The sequence below is a fragment of the Gadus chalcogrammus genome, chromosome 3, assembly GCF_026213295.1.
Source record: "Gadus chalcogrammus isolate NIFS_2021 chromosome 3, NIFS_Gcha_1.0, whole genome shotgun sequence".
Taxonomy (NCBI): Eukaryota; Metazoa; Chordata; class Actinopteri; order Gadiformes; family Gadidae; genus Gadus; species Gadus chalcogrammus.
In genome coordinates, this window is record NC_079414.1 from 15,775,578 (window position 1) to 15,792,046 (window position 16,469).

At 46.6% G+C, this 16,469-nt stretch overlaps 1 protein-coding gene across 1 annotated transcript; it reads left to right on the top strand.

The window, feature by feature from the left end:
• The first annotated feature begins 957 nt into the window (after positions 1-957).
• Positions 958-13,692, top strand: bnc2 (basonuclin 2). Its single transcript, XM_056587241.1, is given in 4 exon segments — positions 958-963; positions 1,858-2,379; positions 2,381-4,317; positions 11,778-13,692. Coding segments are annotated over 4 exon segments (3,384 nt in total). The 3' UTR covers positions 12,697-13,692.
• The last annotated feature ends 2,777 nt before the right edge of the window (positions 13,693-16,469 follow it).

Consider the following 16,469-nt stretch of genomic DNA (forward strand, 5'->3'; position numbering starts at 1 on the left):
GATTCTTTTGAATTTGCTTTCATTTTCGTCTCTTGTTTCAATTAAATATAATGGAACTACAATTGACCAAATGGCTATGCAGCATAAAAATAATAGTGCATAGGCTAGAATTTAAAGTCCTGCCTCCGGGAAAAATAAGAGAAAAAACAGTGCATACACAGAATGAAAGTGTAAAATGTTTTTAATGTATATTTAACAACAAATACCCTGGTGACTATTGAAGTTTGATCTCTAAAGAATCTATCTGTGGGCATGATGTGAAGCCCATGAACAACCCCCTGTCTTCTTTATACAGCCTTCATTTTGTTTTGTTTTCCTTCTTCTGCTTCCACTGTCTCTCTTTAAACATTTATTTTCAGTTTTTCTCCTTACAGGCCCCTTTATGATTTCTGATGTTGGTTTTTCCAGCTTTTAACTCGGAAGAGTAGTCATTTATCTTTTATAGGTCCTAGCAGGGTAGAGCACATACACAATTATTGCAGTATCTCTGTGACTAATTATCATTCCTTTGTGTGGCTTGCCCAGCCCCCCCACCCCCGAAGCGACTTGCATCTTGTAGCGTAAGAGGTTGTGTTAACTGATTGCCGTTAGTATTCATCTCCGCTTTATGCATATCTTCCACATCTCAAAGTCAAAATACATTTCAGAAGTTGTTTCATTTCAGTTTTTTGGAGGGAAAAAGTTGATTGTCACTAGGGGACAAATGCAGTGGGTCAAGTATTTGACACGCAAACCCGCCTGCAAGCCCAGGTTTCAGACCATGCCAAGATTATTCTCCCAGATCCATTGCAATGGTTTGATGTTTGGCACTGGGCTAGTTTCAAAGAAGTCAAAGCATTTCATATTTCAGTCATTAACAAAAGCATCCCAAGAAGAAGCCGGCCAAGAAAGTGCTCCTTCAGAATGATGTTCTCAAAGGAGCCTCTCATGGGAACATTTCTAGTGTCTGGAAGAAACATGGACGTTTGTTTCCCACAAAAGCACACTCCAATACAGGATTAGGAAACATCAAGGATCGTAAAAGACATACACTGACAATACCTCATTCATTACCCTGTAGATATTTTTTCTATGTAGCCACTTTGAACAAAATAACATATATTTTCAAAGAACAAGCATTAATACAATGGACCATTTTCTATTAATATTAATTGTTATACAAGATGTGACCCTGTGAAGCTCATTAACATTAAAGATAGGAACGATTTATCCATTGCCTGTTTAATGAGTGGATATTCAACAGCAGAGTAACATCTTAGGTGTCTTGTTAGATGACCTTTAATTAGCCTGAGATTTCCTTTATGAATGTCTTAACACTAGCCAGAGTTAGGGGACACTAAGAACAACACCTGCCAGCTAGAGATTAAAGCCATGCATAATTATGATAGCATGTCTATGTAAGCTTGGAGTTTTTTTTTTCGGTCTGACACAGATGTAAATAAAAGTAGAGGCGGAGTGATTGTACAGAGGGAGTCTCAGCGAAGGTTCACTGCTTTTGCAAATCTGTTTTCTGTCAGTCTTTCTACTCACTACATCTACAGAGACTGCTAATAGGTCCGCCTCCGTTTTATACATTTCCTCACACCCTTACTCTTTCTTTAGGATTCTGATGAGTGGCATTATTCATATCGGTGATCTGAAGTAAATAAGCAAGCCTTGTGGGGTGTTTGGGACATGGAGACAATGGTGGAAAGACTTTTTTAGACAAAGCTACACTTTCTCATCGCTTAAGGGCCTTTTGAATTGAATGTAGAGAGCAGCTCACCCCAACTTTATCCTCTACTCTCACTGATTATGCACAATCAATAATGTTTTGTGTGTGTTTGTCTTCTCTCTTGTCTCCTTTTGGCCCTCTAGGATGCTGCAGGCAAAGTGTTGGACCGCTGGTCCATCATGTCCCGAGAAGAGGAGATTATCACCCTGCAGCAATTCCTACGCTTTGGTGAGACCAAATCAATTGTGGAGCTTATGGCAATTCAAGAGAAAGAAGGTCAGGCGGTTACCGTTCCCTCTTCCAAGACGGACTCCGGGATAAGGACATTCATTGAAAGCAACAATCGCAGTCGTAGCCCCGGTCTCCTGACGCATATGGAGAGCAGTAGCCCCTCCAGCATTCATCACTTTGAGAATATTCCCAACAGCCTGGCGTTCCTGCTTCCCTTCCAGTACATCAACCCAGTCTCGGCCCCCATGCTAGGCCTTCCCCCCAATGGCCTGCCCATGGAGCAGTCTGCCCTGCGGCTACGCGAACCCAGCCTCCCAAACCAGAGTGAGCAGGTGGAGAGCAGTGAATCCGAGGTGTCCCTTTCCCCTTTTCGCTCGGGTCAGAGCCCAAGCCGTGGACCCCTGGGCGGCATGAACAGCAACATCGAACCCAAGACAGGAGTCCAGCAACCGGGCCTCCCCCATCTCGCCTACCCCTTCCACACAACAAGCCCAGCAGCAACAACAGCAGCAGCAGCAGCAGCAGCAGACACAGCTCCAGCAGCATCAACATCAACAACAACCGCAGCAGCAGCAGCAGCAGCAGCAGCAGCAGCAGCAGCAGCAGGGCTCGCAACAGCCCCAGAACCAGCAGCAGCCCCACAACCTGAGTGACCACCAGGTCCATCACCACTTCGTGAAGAGCGAGCAGTCCAAGTCCATCACCCATTCTTCCTTCTCCTCCAAGATGCACCGCATGCGCCGCATGGGCTCTACCTCCCGCAAGGGCCGTGTCTGCTGCAATTCTTGTGGCAAGACCTTTTACGACAAGGGCACTCTGAAGATCCACTACAACGCGGTGCACCTGAAGATCAAGCACCGCTGCACCATTGAGGGCTGCAACATGGTCTTCAGCTCCTTGCGGAGCCGCAACCGCCACAGCGCCAACCCCAACCCCCGGCTGCACATGCCAATGCTGCGCAACAATCGGGACAAGGACCTCATCCGGTCAAACTCATCGGGTACACCCGTCATCTCCTCCAACAAGAGCGGTGGCTTTAGTTTAACCAGTCCTGGAAGGCCACCCTTGGGCTTCACCACTCCGCCGTTAGACCCTATTCTTCACTCACCCCTGCAGGGTCCATTGGTGTTCCCATCCCTGAAGTCAGTGCAGCCAGTCCAGCCCGTGCCTCCGTTCTATCGTACGTTGTTGTCCCCCGCAGATCTGGTCAGCCCTCCAGTGTCACTGCCAACCAGTCCCATCCTGCCAAACAGCACCTCCCTCATGGACCAGCAGCAGAACATGTTAGCTGCTGCAGCTGCCGCCTCCCACAAGAGTAACCATCCTCATATGTCTGATGCCGGGCCCATGTCCCATCGCATGCCCACTCCCTGTGGCATCCAGGAACCCATCAGTGTAAACAGCGACCCCATGCCTAAGAAGAAGCCGCGTAAGTCCAGCATGCCGGTGAAGATCGAGAAGGAAGTGATCGACGTGGCGGATGATTACGATGACAAGGATGAAGACGATGATGACGACATGCACCATCATCACCATCACCACCCCGCCTCCCTTCTCCACAGCCACGTGAAGATCAACGGGAACTGCAACAGTATCAAAAACAACGGCAGCGGCAGCGGGAACCACAGCGGTGGGAGTGGACACCAGTCCCCTTCTCAGGACGAGATGAGCCCCGGCCTGGCCCTCAGGGGCATGATCAGGCACAACGAAGACGAGTGCAGAGAAGGTCCCTGCAGTGAGACGAGGAGCGGCAACGACCTCAGGAGCTCCGGGGAGCTGCGCTGCATGGACAGCTTCACCTCCGAGGACCAGGACCACGAGAGGGACTTTGAGAACGAATCGGAAACCTCAGAGTCTAAGATGTTCTACCGGGACGAGATGATGGAGGTGGAGGACAAGCACGGCCGCCACGGAGGACACAGTCTGGACAAGGACCACGAGGAAGAGGACGCGCACATGAGGAGCGAGATGGACGACAAGAGCCGGTCGTCGCCGTCCCCCCACCAGCCCCCCGTCAAGATCAAGGAGGAGCTGGCCGACCCCACCTACGACATGTTCTGCATGAGCCAGTACGGCCTCTACAACGGGGGCATGGCGGCCGCCGCCGCCGCCGCCAGCATGGCGGCGCTGCACGAGAGCTTCATCTCCTCCATGGCGTACGGCGCCAGCCCGCCCAAGTTCCCGCCGTCGCAGTCGCCGGAGGGGGACCTGTGCTCCAGCCCCGACCCCAAGATCTGCTACGTGTGCAAGAAGAGCTTCAAGAGCTCCTACAGCGTGAAGCTCCACTACAAGAACGTCCACCTCAAGGAGATGCACGTGTGCACCGTGGCCGGCTGCAACGCCGCCTTCCCCTCCCGACGGAGCCGAGACAGGTTAGTTGAAACGTGAGAAGCGCCACGCTTGAGAGTCGACTGTGTAAATGTTCCGTTGTTATTATTTATCATGTTTTTTTGTTATTAATGTAAACGGTAGGTAAGTCTGAGTAAATCGGAAGGGTTAATTGTTTATTTTTATTTTTTTTGACACACATAGTTGTATCTTTCATTTAGAAGTATCTTTGCATCGTTGCAATACTTAGTTCAACTTAACTAGATAAAGTACGTCTCTCAACAGCTGTTGAGCTAATTAATTACGAAGAGATAGATTCAGTGACACACAGCACCTTGTCAAGTCAAAGTACAGAAAGCGTGTCAGTTCGATGAAAAACTGTACACGCACACACACACACAAACACACACGCACGCATACAGGAACATACACTGACACACAAACCTACTTGTCCACAAGCATGCCCCTGTAGGACAGCTGTGTGTTATTTACCTGCACTCCCCTCACCTTGTCACTGGCAGGTAGGTGAGGGTGCATATTTTAACATACGAGACGGAGGTCTGTCAAACCGCTGCATTTATTAACGCGTCTGGAGTTGAATCTAGCCCCACTCACCTGGGCTTGTTAGCACTTACCGTCCTCACACACACACACACACACACACACACACACACACACACACACACACACACACACACACACACACACACACACACACACACACACACACACACACACACACACACACACACTGCCCTTGAAATAAACGGTAGCGGCACTGGTAGCAGTTTGGCTCAGTAACACATGCTGGGGGCATATTATATTACGTATATACCACTTGGCCTAGCATCTCCCAGAGGAGTTGCTAGATGTGTTTGTTTCTTTAGACAGGCCATGGTTAAAGATGTTGAACCGTTCATTCAAAGTCACACAAATAACCCTGTCCAATATAAACTTGTATATAGTAAGACAGGTATAAATGATGGAGTATAAGTAGGGGAATCCGTGAAGTAAGTTCCAGCAGCAGAACCATAACAGTTATTCGTGTAAAAGTAATTTAAAATGATTGAAAAGTCTTAAAATAGTAGAATTGCCTCTCTTTTCGACCTGATGACGTACAGAGTATCATATTCCATAGCCTCAACCTTGTGCCTCAAAGTGAAATCCACCCTTCTTAGATTCCCAGCACGAGAAAATATTTCATGTGTTCAGACTAGCATGGGAACCAACCAGGAACCGGGAGAAAACGCAAGCAGCCAACTCCTCTAGGGGGGGAAATTGTGGGATGAAACTACAATATCTTTCAGTGTGTGTAAAAAGTCTCCGGCAGTTGACACATTCATTTGATGCAGAACAACTTTCAAAGCTACGTCCCCCCTCCCAGCCAACTGCTCTCTCGTCTCCCTTATCTCCAGGTAATTGGCAACTCAAAGGATTCACAGATAGCAAATCATCCGTCTCATCCACAGACAAATGTCCCTCGCCCCACCTCTCACCCTGAGCTTTTTATTGAGTTCCCCGTGAGAGTGGCATCTGCTCCTGCCACTGCATGTTCATTAGCCGCCGGTAAACAGTGCAGGTGACTCCTCTGGCTTCTGCCCTGGATCAGGGAGGAGGGAAGGAGAGGAAGGAATAGAGGGGGAGGGGGTGGAGAAGGAGGAGGAGAGAGTGGGGGATGAGAGGAGGAGGATGAGATGAGAAAGGAAAGACAAAAAAACAGCGGAGTTAACATAAGCCGCGTTGCCTTCACGCTGTTCACCTGACACAGCTGTGGCAACAGCAGGGAGATGACAGGAAGCGTTATTAAAGCGCTGCCTTGACGCGGCGCAGCTTAGCTTAGCACCGCCGCCGCGCCATTGGTTGGCTTCCCTCTCCTGACGAGGCTTCGGGGACAGAGTTAGCCTGAGGCACGACAGGCCTGCTGTCTCCTACACGTGTACCTGCTCTCCCAGATACCTGCACACACACACACGCACACACACACACACACACACACACACACACACACACACACACACACACACACACACACACACACACACACACACACACACAAACACTCGGGCACAGACACTCACACATGGGCACACACACAGGCTGCAGGCACAGTCCAGCATACACACGTAGGCAGATAAAGAATAATGTATGGGTGCATGCATGTGAACACAAACGCAAGCACGCATCCAATATCAGGTATACGCTCAAACATGAGCCCAAACATATGCACACACACACACACACGCACACACAGATTTGCACCAACACACAAACACTAACACACACAGATTTCCACACGAGCATACATATGCACACATACACTCACACACACACACACACACACACACACACACACACACACACACACACACACACACACACACACACACACACACACACACACACACACACACACACACACGCACACACACATACACAAGTGCATACAGATTACATAGAATAATTATTTGTTTCTGTGTACATTTTATCTCATAAATGAGTCTCCTGACTGTCGTTCTGTATAAAACACACACTCTACTTATCGGAGCGCTGAAACGAGTGGCGATCCCCCCAGAAGGTTTATGGGGGCTTATTAGCATGACAGGAAGTGTAGTGCTATCTAGGAGTAGTCAGAGACAGCACAACAGCTTCATTAGCTGGCAACGTAGCTAGAAAGTCTCTTTAGAAACACAAGCTACTGGCTGAGGAAATCAGGACTCTGCCTATCAGCAGGTATTCCTCTTATGGCGCTGATACAGATGGCCTCCTCTGGCTAAAGAGACCTTAGTGCCGGGGCGGACCGCAGTCTTGTCTGGTTAATGAAGTAATAGTACACATAATGAACATGTTATGGACCTATTGGACAAATAGCTGTGTTCTCTGTTTATCTGTCATCTTATGCAAAAAAAATATTTGGAATTCTAACAGACATTTGGGAAAATGTCTTGACATAAAAAAGAAGATACAATTAATTGATTGATGTGGAGATAGAAATTAAACTATATTTATTGTAGGCTATTCCGGAAATGAGTTCAAACTAAAATGATAACGTAACTTAAAATGAAGAAAGCTATCAGGAGTGAAGACTTTATTCTTTAAAATAGAAACAACATGAACTAGAACCAGGACATATTTTCGATTCTATTCTCAATGTGCAGCTATTATATTCTATACGTCCCATGTAAAAATCAATATGTAAAACACTATTTTTATAAAAATATAAAAACGACAAAAGGAAGTCCATTTTAAAAGCGGTAGAACCTGCAGCTCTTGGCTGCCATGGCTGTGGTGCACACAAAACAACACATTTTAAGGAAATGCGTGTTGATCTGGGGTCAACAGTTCTAATGTCTCCACACTCTTCCAGTAGGGGAGGGATTCTGAAGAGCATATGGGAGCGATTATCGCTGGGCTCTGTTGCTGGGTTATAATGGGAGACAAAACACAAGGGAGCAAGGTATTGCAAGTGCTGGAGGAATTCTGGGGGTTGGAGTTTGGTCAGTTCTCTGGCCAGACCCTCATCAGGATGTGTCCCTGGGTAATCCTTTAACTACATAATATGTGTAAAATGCAGTCGAGGAGGAGGAGGAAACACAGGGAAATAATTGGGTCATTTTCAAGAGAGTAATTTTCCCGATAATATTAAACAGCGCACGGACAGAAATAAAGTTCAGGGATTTTTCTTTTAGTTTTTAATGTGGTCATTACTATGATGTATGCAGTAACCGGGTGTATAACACAATCATCCAGATAAAAAATAAGTATTCCACTGATAACAATGACCAAAACAAATGGGCAATAAAGAAAAGTTTAAATCAATTGCTCGGGCCTCTTTATAAAATCAGCAAATTAAGAGCAGATTACCCAAAACACAAGGACAATCTGACGTGCCCTCTAACCATTATTTTGTACTTCGCGAGTGTGAGAGTGAGTGTGTGTGTGTGTGTGTGTGTGCGTGTGTGTGTGTGTGTGTGTGTGTGTGTGTGTGTGTGTGTGTGTGTGTGTGTGTGTGTGTGTGTGTGTGTGTGTGTGTGTGTGTGTGTGTGTGTGTGTGTGTGTGTGTGTGTCTGTGCGTGTGTATGTGCTAGTGTGTACACATGGCTGTGGTGTGTCGGGCTGCTTGCTGAACAGTGGTAAATGATTGCGTATTTATTGAAGGGAGCCAGTGCTCTCTGCAGCAGCAGCAGCAGCAGCATTGGTACGCCGCTGGGTGATTAACTACAGTGAAGGCATGTGTACCAGCAATCATCTCTCTTATTAGCCAAGCTTTTCCATTTTTTTTAAAACATCAGTGAAGTAATGATCCTTTATGTGAGCCCTTCTCCCTCTCGAGAAGTAACAGTGTGCTTAGTTTGTCGGCTTTTCTCACTTCAGTCGACCTGTATATCGTTTTAAAAAACGCACTCTTTTCTGTGCAGACAACACGACAGTAGGTCCTAAAAGATGTTCTGTCGAAACACTGGGAAACGCAGAGTGATTGTCTTGCCTCAGCCTCACTCGCCCCTCGTTCCCTTCACAGCATGTGGTGCACATATATGCTCAGTTTCACACTCTCCCCCCCTCTCTCTTTTTCTCTCTCTTTGTTTTATTGGTCTCTCCCTCTGGCTCTCTGTTTCTCTCTCTGAAACTAAAAAGTATTCATTATTTACAGAGAGAATATATGTAACAAAATAAAATCTTCAAATGCAAAATATATACATAATTAAAAAAATCAAAATATCTTGCGATAAAATATGATTGAGCTTTAGATACAGAGGATATTCTTCATTAATTTAATATCACCATCATCTGTGTTACACTTTAAAATTGAAACAATTGAAATAAGTGCAAACGTACCGTCCACACTGGACTCATTTGTCTGTAGTCTATGCTGTTGGGCAGGATGCTAGCAGGTAGAGAGAGAGAGAGAGAGAGAGAGAGAGAGAGAGAGAGAGAGAGAGAGAGAGCAGTCACAGAGAGAATGATAAATTAACTCTCCTCTCTCTCCTCCCACGGCCGCCTTAAAACTCCTGACACGCCACAAATGACAGACAAGACAAAGAACCTCCACTGCCAGTTTAATACCACTTGGCCTCTCGTCTCATTTACAAAATGACTTATTTAGTCGCCATGGCACACACAGAAACACACACACACACACAACAAAATACACACATGCAGATACACAAGGGAAAGGGACATCAGATTAGCCTAAAGATGATGGAAGTCCTCACAGTTAAAAATCATCACCGCCCCCCTTTGAGGCCTACTCAGTGTTTTTCCGTGAAGATGAGACCGCCGTATTTGTTTAGCGGCCACATTAGTGGCCAAAAGAGGAGGCAGCTAACGTCATTAGAGACTGGAGCCGAGGAAACTAAGCCTGTGACTGAAATGTGTGTTGCTAAAAACCAGAGGAATCTCTTCTGTTCTGCGAAATGTGTGTGTATGTACACTTTATAGAATATATAAGCAAGGCAAGGATTTTATTCTTTGGCAAAGCCTTTTTATTACTGTATTTCCATTAAGTTATATTTATGCCATGGTCAATATATGTTCATAAACACACTTGACATTTAGGTTGTTCTTTTTTTGGTTTTGTCCTGTCTGTTCTTTTTGTATGAAGCTGTACAAGTGATGATCTCTGTTATAGCTCTGTATGTATTTATAAAATACCATAGCGATAGCATAAAGGGGTACGGGGCTTTACTGCATGGCATTTAACATGTTTGACTTTAACGTATAGCCTTGGAAGCCTGGAGCTTATTAGCAGTGAGAAGGTGTGTTCTTTTAGAAACAGAGAGACTTGGAGACTTATTATAAGGGACCCGCCTACCTGAGCATCATCCACAGCATCCCTGACATTCCAGCCATTATGGTTCTCCTTATTAGTGGTAAGCATGAACATCGGCCACGCATCCAAACACCCGTATGGGTGTACAAAGTGTTGAATCACGTCCCGTTGACTGAGCCTCTCCTAAAGGAGCCATACGCTAACATTATAGTGCAGCTACACACTCTGCTATCAAAGAGACACAAAGAACAAAGAATGTACACCAGTCTCTTTGATATAACTCACACCGTATGGGAGTGTGAGTCTGTAACACAATCACACACCCGCACACCCTCTCTGTGTCTCCCACACACATATGCGTACCTTGATGCACACAGAGACACACAAACAAATACGATAGAGCACCATAGACAAGCCATGGTGTGCGCTCTCTCTCTCTCCCGCTCCCCTCAATGCTGATGATGCTTGCGTGGACGGGCCCCTGGTTGCCTGGTTAACAGAAAAGGGTCCCTCAAATGAATGTATGTTTACCTCTTGCAGGAGAATGTCGGATAGGGAAGTAAATAATTAAAGGAAAGGGACCCTTTATGACTGCACCAACCCTGCCACTGCTGGTAAGCTCTCCTATCCATTGTGCCTCCATTTTGTTTGGTTGTTTGCATCGTCTTCCCTAGGATGGCCCCCTTTTTTGCTTTGGTGTTTTATTCTTTTCTGTTGCTTCTTTCGTATTTTTTAACACACACATGCCGTCTCTGCATGGACATCCCTCCACATTTCAAGTGTTTTGCTCGTTACGTCTTGTTCACTTATTTTAGTTAAGTGCCAACTTAATTTAAAGGGTGTGGGCCCTGGGTATGCCCCACATATATTAGATAACTTTCTAAATCCTTATTTTATTTTTATTACCGTAACTCGTATTGTGTAATGTTTCCCCTGAGTCAACATTTGTTTGTTTTCCTTTGGACTCTGAGAGGAGAATGGAGATGAAGCTAACGCTGTTGATTTTGATTTGTCAGGCCGCTGTCCCGTTGCTCTCCCCAGCATGGCTTTTATTCTGAAAAAGAAACCATCCCTAATAGCAACCATGCTTTACCCCTTTGCTACTCACTGTGATGTATTTGGCTTTGTCACTCTATATGATAGAACGTCTTGTGTGTTTAAACCAAACCCAGACACTGATACAAGAGCATTATGTTTATTGGATTGGATCGGTCTCCGTGATAAAAATGTGATAACAGCCGTGTCAGAGGCCGTGCTAATATGCTAACCAGCCCCCCCGCCCTCGCCGCTCTATTATCGCATTACCACAGCTCAAATCAATTGATCAAGTCCCATCTAACATGGCTATGAGGATTTAATTGAGTTGGAGACTATTGGATTCGGGGGGCTGTGCGATGCTGACAGCGGTAAACACGGTGGTGGCTGGCTCTCTGGTCGCCAGATGAGCGCGCTTCCCTCCGTTTCTTCCCTCCGTGGCCTGCAGTCTTTCTGCCGTAGTATTTATATACTGTGCATATGCCTGGATCCAAAATGGCTTACGCTGATCACCACTCCCAAATTGTATACGTTTTACTCCAGTTGTTGATCAGGAGTTCAATCACAATTGAACACACACTTCAAATTAGGACAGAAAATGTATTTATTTTCCGCTACTTTGGCCATAACTTTAATCATTAGGTAGACGAAGCAGAAGCCCGCCATCTTATCTCCCACTGCGTCTCTCTCTCCCAATTGTAGGCACAGCTCCAACATCAACCTGCACCGCAAACTGCTGACCAAAGAGTTGGATGACATCGCCCTGGACCCCCACCTCAAGCCCCTCCCCAAGGACCTGCGGGCCGAGTTCCTGGCCAAGATCTACGCCGGACACCACTTCGGCCTGGACGCCATGGCGGCCGGGATGGGCCTGGGGGCCGCCGCCGCCGCCGCCGCCGCCGGGCTCCACCGCGACCCGGGCTCCCCCGCCAGCCACCTCGAGTACCCCCACCTCCCCTTCGGCCGCCCCCGCTTCCAGAACCCGCACCACCACCACCACCCCGGCCACAACGGCTTCTTCCGGGGGGCGGCGCCGCCCGACGACTACATGGTGCTGGACCTGAGCACGGCCTCCAGCGTGGAGTCCAGCGGCAGCGTCCACTCCTCGCAGGGCTCCGACGAGGCCAGCGACGAGGGCATCCTGATGGACGACCTGGAGGACGAGGAGGAGGAGGAGGACGGGGTGGAGGAGGATAGGGAGGAGAACAGCGACGGGGAAGACTTCTCCCAGCGGGCCAAGAGGCACTGCGGCGGCGGCGGCGGCGGCGGCGGAGGGGGAGGGCTGCTCCGCGGGGAGGAGGACGAGGAGGGAGTGGAACTCAGAGGAGGAAGGAGGGAGGAGGAGGAGGACGAGGAGGGGATGTCCTCCTCGTCGATTCTCTTGTCGTCCAGCGGGGGCGGCCAAGGGGGCAGCAACGGGATCCTTTGCAACATCTGCCACAAAATGTACAGTAACAAAGGGACGCTGCGCGTGCACTACAAGACTGTGCACCTGCGCGAGATGCACAAGTGCAAAATCCTGGGCTGCAACATGGTGTTCAGCTCCGTGCGCAGTCGCAACCGGCACTCGCAAAATCCCAACCTCCATAAAAACATGCCGTTCTCCACTATAATAGACTGAGACACTTACCCACTACATAAACTATCACCAACCCGCCGCAAACCCTCTTCAGAAGTCTCTTTGTCCTCCTCTCCCTCCTCCTCCTCAGTTCAGCGGTTGAATTGAGCCCTTTGGTCATCCCATGCAAACAAAATGGCTGTGCTCCTCTTGCTCATCGTCCACCCCACCGATTATCCTCTCCTCCTCCACGCCCCCTGCCCACCAGGTACTCCAAACATTCAGATCTTTTTGACCTTTCCCCCTTTCGCTCTTTGTAAGAATAGTTTGAGACACTAAAGTGTGGAGTTGATGTAAAAAAAACAACAACAAAAGACAAAATAGCTCCATATTTATTTTTTTCCCCCTGGTCATTTGCCCTTGATTTCTTTCCTCCCTTTGCTTTGTTCTTATGTCCTTCTAAAACAAATCTATTCAAACCCTTATTTGTGACTTTGCCTGCAGAAATAATAGTATTGGAAAAAAAAGTTAAAATCTTCTTGTTGTACTTGTGTAATGATAGCTTTTAAAGGTTCCCCTTACAAAAGCATGGAAGCTTCAGTTGTAAATAGTGTCCTGACGAAGCTTTTGGTGTCAAACAGTTGTATTGATGGTTGTTCTCTTCTTTATTTCTTTCTTTCTTTCTCTCTCTCTCTCTTTTATGTTACAGTATAGTACAATACTTCCAGCTATAGGCAAGAAAGAGGTAGCATCTGACTAGCTTCATTCATATTAGCGTCAAAGACACATTTTTAAACAGAGAACGAGAACTAAAAAAAGAATATCATGTAACTTGTTTTATCTACTCGTTGGATATTCAGAGGTTGCCAGCATGTTTTTTTAGGCTCCTACACTGATGCCATTTTCATTTTTCTATTGTTTTTCTTTTGTCTTTGTCTCTTATGTTTATTAGCCTTGGCGTACCAATTCCAAGATTTATTTTTTGCACTTTGCATCTATACAAGGGGATGTGTAATATTATTGTAATGAGGACTTTTGCAATGGTACATTGCAGTGTTGTTCGAGGGAGGGGGGGAAGGGGGGGGGGGGGGTTGGGGGGTCATTGTCAGCCACGGTGCCAGGAATATTGCAGTACCTTGACATCCATGTGCCAGTTTTTTGCATTTTATTTTTTTATTTGTTTGCACATGCTCAGTTTTACATAACAATTGTTCACAACAAATAATGCCAATTTTTCCCTGATTGAATGACAAATTGTGAGTAGCTAAATGCTAAGAGGGTTTCTTCTAAGTGTTTTATTTTATACCAAAAATTGATCAAGTTGCAGAATGCTTTTTTCATCTATTTGATTTTTGTTTAATTTTCTTGGACAATATGGCTGCCAGTTATGATCATTATATTCAGTTCCGAGGTTGTGTTCAGTTGATCTTTCTACTGCATGTTGTTACTGTGACAAAGTCATGCAAGGATACATGGTGCTTGTTTTAACACAGTGAAGAAAGAAAGTTGGCTAACACCCCACCCCACCCATAAAAAGATGAACTTAACTAAATGTAATAGTCCTTAAACTGTGACCAAAACAAGAGGGTTGGCTTAAGAAGAAGAAACATTATACAATTTAAAGTTGTACTGTAATATTTACCCCCCATTTTGATTGATATGATGCACTTGAGTCTTAAATCCCTTGCTGTGATAATTCTGTCATTGGTGTTTCATAGTTTTGGCGCCAGCTCCAAACACGCTGTTAGCTAAAAAAAAAGCGGAGGTGTTTATCCTGCAGTTGGTTGCAGGACTATCATAAGGTACAAGTATTTCCAGTAACTGGCCATAGAGGAGAAACGCAAAAGGGTTATTTATTCGGTGGCTGATTTTAACTTCTTTTTTTCGACCGATAAGAGACTACTTTTTGTATAAAAAAAAAAAAAACGAAGAAAAGGAAAGAAAGAAAAAAACCGTTGCTCATATTTGTTAATTAATGTGTTAGCAGTGTTGCGTGTTACTATACAAGGCACCCATCTCTTTTCACGGCCCGGTCTTTAACCAAACTTCACAAGGAACTTCAGGAGATTCATGCAGTGTTAAACGGTCCGCTGTACAGTATTTAAAAAGAAAAAGAAAACTGCTCACGTCCATTACAGTATTCATTGTCCATGTGTTTCATTTCTTCCAAGTACTTGTATTGGGTTGTTGCACTCCTGCTCTCTTCCAACCACCAGACCTTCCATCTGCCTCGTACCAGAGTCCCCACGTCAATTCAATACTCTCTCTCTCCTTCCAAACGAGAGACTTACAAGTGTAGAAGGAAAGCAAGGATGAGAGAGAGAGAGAGAGAGAGAGAGAGAGAGAGAGAGAGAGAGAGAGAGAGAGAGAGAGAGAGAGAGAGAGAGAGATTATTTAAGACTGATGGAAAGGTTGTAAAGGTGAAGCGCTGAGGGAGGAAGGACAGATAGGACGACATCACCCTCATCACACGTTTCACACTGTCCCTGTGTCACAGCAACAGAGGAAACTACACTGGCTGATGATGCCAAACAGTGGGAAGAAGAGCAATAGAGAGGGACGGATAGACTCAGCGATAGAGAGAGAGAGAGTGTGCATGGTACTTATGTGTTTTTTTCTTTTAGCCACCAACGTGACCAACTTACTCTGCACAATTCAATTCAGATTCAATGCCATTTAATTCTAATCTATATTTGATCTGGCTCATTCAGTTCCCTCTCGCAGCCCGAGCAGTGGATACTCCCTCCCCCTACTCGTTCTTAAACCTGCCACTCACTCTCGCTCCACACCACACAGCGGGGGATCCTAAAGGGACACACTCACACACATGCACTTAATAGTGTATGCTTAACTTCACCCGGCGACAGCGACATAGGGAATAAAAGAGGACGGGTAATTGGCTGTTTATCCCCAGCGAGGAGGAAACTGAGTACTGGAACCTCTGGCTTGTCCCAGGAGGTGGAGTTGATGGTGGTGGGAGTGGGGAGGGGGTCTCTCACTCCATATCCCTACGGGTGGGTGGAGGCTGGGGGAACGGGGGTCCAGCACGCTCGGGCTGAGCTGAAATAAATACAAAATAAAAGTCCTCCCAAGGAACCCTGCTGACAGCTGTCTCTCTCTCTCTCTCTCTCTCTCTCTCTCTCTCTCTCTCTCTGGCTGATACACAAAGTCATCCATGCACACACACGTTCACATACACACACACAGACACACATACACACACATAGGCACAAACACACATACCCCCAGCGCCGACACATCCCTCTCCCACTTAGAGCCCAGAAGGACGATGGCAATGAGATGAGTTTTGTACCTCTGGTGATGGAAGAGACAGAGGGGGGTGGGGGGGGGGGGGACACAAGACAATAGTCTCTACACAGGAAATTAAACTCTCTCTTCTCCCTCCATCACTCCACCGCCCTCTATCCCTAGCTGCCGTTAAAGACCGGTCCCTTTTATCAAGCAGAAAAGTGTGAGGCGGCTGGGAGGGTTAAGGCGTGTGTTTAAGAGCCGACTGTGGCCTCCTCCACTTTGCCTTGAGAGGCCCGCTTGTTTACCCAACAGTTACGGGGGAAGTGTGAGATGAGGAAAAAAGGCTTGGTAGTGCCGTTTAATTGGACACATTACATGTGAAATACTGACAGCTGTGTGGCAGAGAGAGAGAGAGGGGGAATTCGGCCAATCGTCTTCAACTCGCCATGGCGTACTGCTGGTCTGACGGACCCAACAAACAAACAGGCTGACGTCTTACGGTTTCCTTGCAACGAAAACACATTCCTTGTGTCTTTCCAGTTTATGTTGAGGAGGCTAGACCATCAAAACTAAGGAGCGATACA